Source organism: Microtus ochrogaster, unplaced genomic scaffold (assembly GCF_000317375.1).
Source record: "Microtus ochrogaster isolate Prairie Vole_2 unplaced genomic scaffold, MicOch1.0 UNK6, whole genome shotgun sequence".
Taxonomy (NCBI): domain Eukaryota; kingdom Metazoa; phylum Chordata; class Mammalia; order Rodentia; family Cricetidae; genus Microtus; species Microtus ochrogaster.
Window position 1 is genome coordinate 12558625 of NW_004949104.1, and position 6042 is coordinate 12564666.

Consider the following 6042-nt stretch of genomic DNA (forward strand, 5'->3'; position numbering starts at 1 on the left):
CGGGGTCGGCGGGAGCAGCCCCCGGAGCCATCTTGTGGCGGCGGAGCACGGGGCCCGAGCGGCTACCTGCACGATCTCGCCCTCGGCGCTGAGCATGGCCCCGGCCCGCGAGAAGCGGCCCGTGAGGCCGGTGGTGTGGGTGGTGTAGTCGCCGCTCGGGCTCGACTCGAACAGCACCACCTCCACGAACGCCGTCTCCTTGGCCCGCGCTGCGCCGGGCCCCGCGGCCGCCAGCAGCAGTCCGAGAAGCAGCGGCAGCGGAGGCGGCGGCGGCGGCGGCCCGGGGCCCCTGGGCGCCCGCCCGAGCGTGGCCTCATGGTCCTGCGGCGGGAGGGCGCGGAGGGCGGGCGCGGCCGGGCATAGTCGCGGGCCGGCGGAGGACCGAGCGCGGGCGGTCGCCTCACAGCACCATCGCGGCAGCAGCGGCGGCTTTGTGGGTCGCAGGCTCTGCTCCGCTCCCCGGGCCGTCGCGCCGCGGCCCTTTCATCTGCTCCACGTGAGGGGTTATCCCCGCCCCCGCAGCGTCGTGACCCGCTCTCCCCTCCCTCCCCGCGCTCGGCCGCGGCCACCTCTGAGGAGAGCCGGTAGGCGGGGCGGGCGCGCCTGCGGCGAGAGGCGGAGCCCCGAGGCCCCGCCCTCCCCGTCCCATCGGCTGAGTCCCTCCCCGACTCTCTGCATGGGCCACGCCCCTTTGCCCTTGCTCCGCCCTGGCCGTCTTTTCGGTCACGCCCCTTTCTCCTCGCTCCTCCCCCACATCTGTGCTCCGCCCTCCGCGGCAGACATTTCTCCTGGCAGTTGCTGAAATGACCGAGAATAAGGATCTCAACCTGTTCCCGGCTTATCCGCCCGCTCGGCGCGTCCGGCTCTGACGCGGGAGTTAGAGCCATTGGGGCGTGGAAGGATGCTTCATCCACAGTTCTGGCGATGCAAGCCAGCCATCCGCACTCCGTGCTCGCCCCCACCTCCATGGACCGCGAAAGGCCCCTGCGGCCGTCAGGGTCAGTTTGCAACCCGCCGGGACATGTCCAGTTCTTGCGTGGGTGTCGCTTTGAAAGTTACCCTCAACTAAAAGAGTGAGGACAGGTGGCAGAGAACTCGAAGAAGTTATCTAGATTTCAATGGAGTTCATCTTTCTGCAGCCCTGGAGACCATCTCTATCCCCCGCTTCAGAAGAAGTTGTGAAACGTTTGAATCTCACCATGTGCAGAAGGGCGGAAGAGTCCAACACGCTTAATGCACAAACTGCTGGCTGCCAAACATACCAAAGACACGTGCTCCGAGCACAGACGTTCCCAGTCACCCAGAAGATAAACTTTTAATTCCCTTTGCCTTTTTGGAACAGGCTTTTTCCTTCCTCAACAAGTCTATGAGAATCAAAACCCTCCTTTAAAAGCCACATTTAATTTCTGCTTCCTCAGTCCATCTTCCCTCCCTGACCTGAATGGCTTTGTTTAAATATTTGGTTAGGGTGATCTGCTTCTACTTGCTACCGCACCCAAAATATTAAGACAAAAAGGAAAGTCATTGAGGGTTTCCTTGAGTAATCAACTCAACGAAATTACAGCTTAAACTGAAAAGGAATGTTTTGCCAGAGTGTGGAATAGAAAATACAATTGAAAAGAAACTCCTAGAACTGTGTTACTATATTTGGACCACCCAATGCTTTGGCACAGAAGGCACCTGACAAAGCAAGAGAGTCGTTAGTTTCCCCGAGCCAAATTCATCAGTACATGGGAGCACTGTCAATACCAAGGATTCTGACTTCACCCACCAAGGCACAAACCAGTCTTTAAGGAGAGGACAATTACTACAGCCCATGCATGACATCGTAATTCTTAAAAGTATGAGGTCATCATCAACTGGTGAAAATGAATAAGCAAATATGGTCTATCCGGACAATGGAATCTTTTTTTTTTAACATGGTAAAGTTTCAATCTTCAATTGTATTTTAAATGACAAAATTAAGGCTACAATGGGATCTTACCAAGAAACAAAATATTGAATATTAAATGAATGAAGCACAAAAGTATACTATAAATGGAGCATATAGTGTTTGATCTGAATGAAATACCACGCATTTGGAGTGATGGAAAGGTTAGTGGTTGCCAGACGCTGAGCTGGAAGTAGGATTGGATAGTATGATTGCTAATGAATTTCTCTTAAGGGTAATGAAAATATTCTGGAATTAGATAATGATTATATGCTTTGTAAATATCTGAAACCCATCAAATTGTACCTTTTCATGGGGTGAATTTTATAGTGTATGAATTACATCTCAATACAGCTGTTAAAATTTAATTAAGTCTTTGCGTGCTTGATGTGGTAGTGCCCTCCTTTAATCCCAGCACTGTGGGACAGAGTCAGGTAGAGCTATGAGTTCAAAGTCAGCCTGGTCCGGAGTGTGTTTCAGGCCAGTCAAGCTACATAGTGAGACCCTTTCTCAAACAAACAAAATGGAGTCGTGAGACAGGAAAGATGGTTAAGAGAGGAGCCAGGTTCAGTTCCCAGCACCCATGTTAGGCAGCTCACAATCGCCTGTAACTCCAGCTTCTGGGGATCTGGCCCAGATCAGCTTCTGTTCATATGGGGCATACATTTTTTATACACACACACACACACACACACACACACACACACAAAGAGAGAGAGAGGGGGGGGGAGGGAGGGAGAGAGGGAGAGAGAGAGAGAGAGAGAGAGAGAGAGAGAGAGAGAGAAATGATTTTCAAAATCTTTTAATTCAGTCAATAGTGGCTGGAGATGGCTCAGTGGTTAAAAGCACTTGTTTTCTTGCAAAAGACCCAAGTTTGGTTCCCAGCACCCACATGGCAGCTCACCACCCTCTGTAGGGAAATCCAACATCCTCTTCTGGTTCTAAGGACACTACATGCATGTGTTGTATGCACAGATATACATGCAGGCTAAACACCCATACACATTAAAATAAATCTCTTCTAAAAAATCAGCTCTTGCCTTTTGGCTCATCGGCCATCAGTGAGGCAACACGGGTCACCAGCAGCTCTACTGGAGTCACCCGCAGAAGTTCAGCCAGGGATCCCGCTCCTGCCACGTCTGCTCAAACAGCCACGGTCTGATCCGGTAATACGGGCTGGACACGTGCCGCCAGTGTTTCCGGCAGTATGGGAAGGACATCGGCTTCATCAAGTTGGACTAAGCGAGCTTGAATGGATTCTTCAAGAATCTACTGGGCTGGAGAGATGAAGGCTCAGTGGTTAAGAGCACAGCCAGCTCTTCTAAAGGTCCTGAGTTCAATTCCCAGCAACCACATGGTGGCTCACAACCATCTGTAATGAGAGCTGGTGCCCTCTTCTGGCCTGCAGGAATACATGGAGGCCGAACATAAGAATTAAAAAAAAAGTGAAGACCTTCAAAAAAATTAGCTCTTGGTGATTTTCCACAGATAAAATACTATGTTGAGTATCTTGTGTTCTTTGAGGTCTCAGTTCGAATCCCATACTCTCACTAAAGGCCTTCTCTGACTATTCTACTTAAACTGCAGCGTTCTCCCTTGATCTGCTTCTTCTGACCCCATGGCATTTATCACCCAACATACTAAATAATACGGTCATTTAATTTTGTCTGTCCTCTGTGTCTCCAGGCACATATGCCACAAAGAGGAAAGCTGTAATGGCAAGGACCATTGTCTTATCTAGGCTGGAGCTGTCTGGCCCAGAGTAGGCACTCAGTAAATATTTGTTGCATGAACTAATGAGAAAGCGGTTGAGGGATGAGCTCATCAACACATATTCCTCCCATTCTTCAGACACTGAGGGCAGCTTGACAACAGCTGCTAGGAGCACTGGGCTTCATGAGTCCAAAATAAATTCTGAATATGGAGAAGAACAACCATGCTTCTCTCAAAAACTTCAGTGACACAGTCACAGTCTGAGATCCCTGGAGGTAGTATCATCATTTCGGACAGAGGTAGAAGCTGACTTCAAACTGAGGACTCCTGCTTCAGATTCTCAATGCTGAGATTGTGAGCAGGCTACCACATACAGCTTCAAATACTATCCAGCAAACAAGTATGAGTCAAGCCGAACAAGACACTATCTCATTTGGTTGAGAACAAAAAGAAGATGCACCTGGACTTTCCCCGGACCTCTCTGCGTTTTTAAAGCGTCGGGTGGAGTTGGGGTTCGTAAGCCGCGTTGCTTATTGAAAGCAGAAGTCACTTCTGCATTCCTCAGTGGAAAACTTGTACCTTCCATAAGTGTTTACTACAGAAGGCACCTGTGGTGGTTCTTTAAGCTACCAAAAATTGCCCAAGCTTGTGTGACATCAACCCTGTCAAGTGTCCATGATGCTGGGCCCTGAGGGAGGTGAAGGCTAGGTGGTCAAACTCCTTGGCCTACCCTGGTCCTGCTCAATTGAGGACGTACAAAACTTCCTCTCCGACTGCACAATTCATGATGGGGTTGCAGGTGTTCATTTCAGTTATACTAGAGAAGGCAGGCAGAGTGGTGAGGCTTTTGTTGAACTTGAGTCAGAAGATGATGTAAAATTGGCTCTGAAAAAAGACAGGGAAAGCATGGGACACCGATATATTGAGGTGTTCAAGTCACACAGAACCGAGATGGATTGGGTGTTGAAGCACAGTGGTCCAGACAGCGCCGACAGTGCCAATGATGGCTTTGTGAGGCTTCGGGGACTCCCGTTTGGATGCACAAAGGAAGAAATTGTTCAGTTCTTCTCAGGGTTGGAAATCGTGCCAAACGGGATCACATTACCTGTGGACCCGGAGGGCAAGATTACAGGGGAGGCCTTCGTTCAGTTTGCATCACAAGAGTTAGCTGAGAAAGCTCTAGGGAAGCACAAGGAGAGAATAGGGCACAGGTACATCGAGGTGTTCAAGAGCAGTCAGGAGGAAGTTAGGTCATACTCAGATCCACCTCTGAAGTTCATGTCTGTGCAGAGGCCTGGGCCCTATGACCGGCCTGGCACAGCCCAGAGATACATTGGCATTGTAAAACAGGCAGGCTTGGATAGGATGAGGTCTGGTGCCTATAGTGCAGACTATGGGGGCTATGAAGAATACAGTGGCCTCAGTGATGGCTATGGCTTCACCACTGACCTGTTTGGGAGAGACCTCAGCTACTGTCTCTCAGGAATGTATGACCACAGATACGGAGACAGCGAGTTCACAGTGCAGAGCACCACCGGCCACTGTGTCCACATGAGAGGGCTGCCCTACAAAGCAACGGAGAACGACATTTACAACTTCTTCTCTCCACTCAACCCTGTAAGAGTTCATATTGAGATTGGTCCTGATGGAAGAATGACGGGAGAAGCTGATGTTAAGTTTGCCACCCATGAAGAAGCAGTGGCAGCTATGTCGAAGGACAGGGCCAACATGCAGCACAGATACATAGAACTCTTCTTGAATTCAACAACAGGGGCTAGCAACGGGGCTTATAGCAGCCAGGTGATGCAGGGCATGGGAGTGTCAGCTGCCCAGGCCACTTATGGTGGCCTGGAGAGCCAGTCAGTGAGTGGCTGTTACGGGGCCGGCTACAGCGGTCAGAACAGCATGGGTGGATATGATTAGTGTTGTAGAAGCATTTTGAGTTATTTCAATCAAAAATTTCACAGGCAAACAATAAGCAGTCAAGAGCAGTTTATAACTCTAGAGGAAGCTGGGGGACCCACTTTTCACCATGAGTTTGTGAAAATCTGGATTAAAAAATTACCTCTTCAGTGTTTCTCATGCAAACTTTTCTTCTAGCATGTAATATTGAGTAAACTAAAACTATTTTCTTCCGCTTTTCTCAATAACATTTTTGGTAGTATACTTAAGAGTGATGTTATCTGAGTTAAGTAGTTTTAAGTATGTTGACTGGATCTTTAAGCACACCACAGTGAACACACTGGGGGACATGTACTTTTCTGGCAAACTCAAAGGTGCTAGATCCCTGATGCAAAGAGAAGCATTTCTCATGTTCATTCTAGTTTATATTTTCATTTAAATCTTTAGGTTAAGTTTAAGCTTTTTAAAAGTTAGTTTTGAGAATTGAGACACAATAC

At 49.3% G+C, this 6042-nt stretch overlaps 2 protein-coding genes and 1 pseudogene across 5 annotated transcripts in view; 2 read left to right on the forward strand and 1 right to left on the reverse strand.

Moving 5' to 3' along the window:
• The window catches only part of LOC101987930 (E3 ubiquitin-protein ligase ZNRF3), a 262088-nt gene extending 261615 nt beyond the window's left edge, over nt 1–473 (reverse strand). For 2 of the 4 annotated variants that reach the window (XM_026788716.1, XM_026788718.1), the window contains exon 1: nt 67–170. In XM_026788716.1, the coding sequence (XP_026644517.1) occupies nt 67–96 (30 nt within the window). In that variant the 5' untranslated portion in view covers nt 97–170. Of the gene's footprint in view, nt 1–66 lie in introns of all 4 variants that reach the window. The other 2 variants (XM_026788717.1, XM_026788719.1) reach the window with 2 other exon arrangements.
• A 451-nt stretch (nt 474–924) lies between these two features.
• Nucleotides 925–3172, forward strand: LOC101979723 (annotated as a pseudogene).
• Nucleotides 3173–4057: 885 nt separating this feature from the next.
• Nucleotides 4058–5598, forward strand: LOC101988491 (heterogeneous nuclear ribonucleoprotein F-like). The gene has a single exon (XM_013353340.2). The coding sequence runs from the start codon at nt 4550–4552 to the stop codon at nt 5564–5566; it is 1017 nt and encodes a 338-aa protein (XP_013208794.1). The 5' UTR covers nt 4058–4549; the 3' UTR covers nt 5567–5598.
• Nucleotides 5599–6042: the final 444 nt, after the last annotated feature.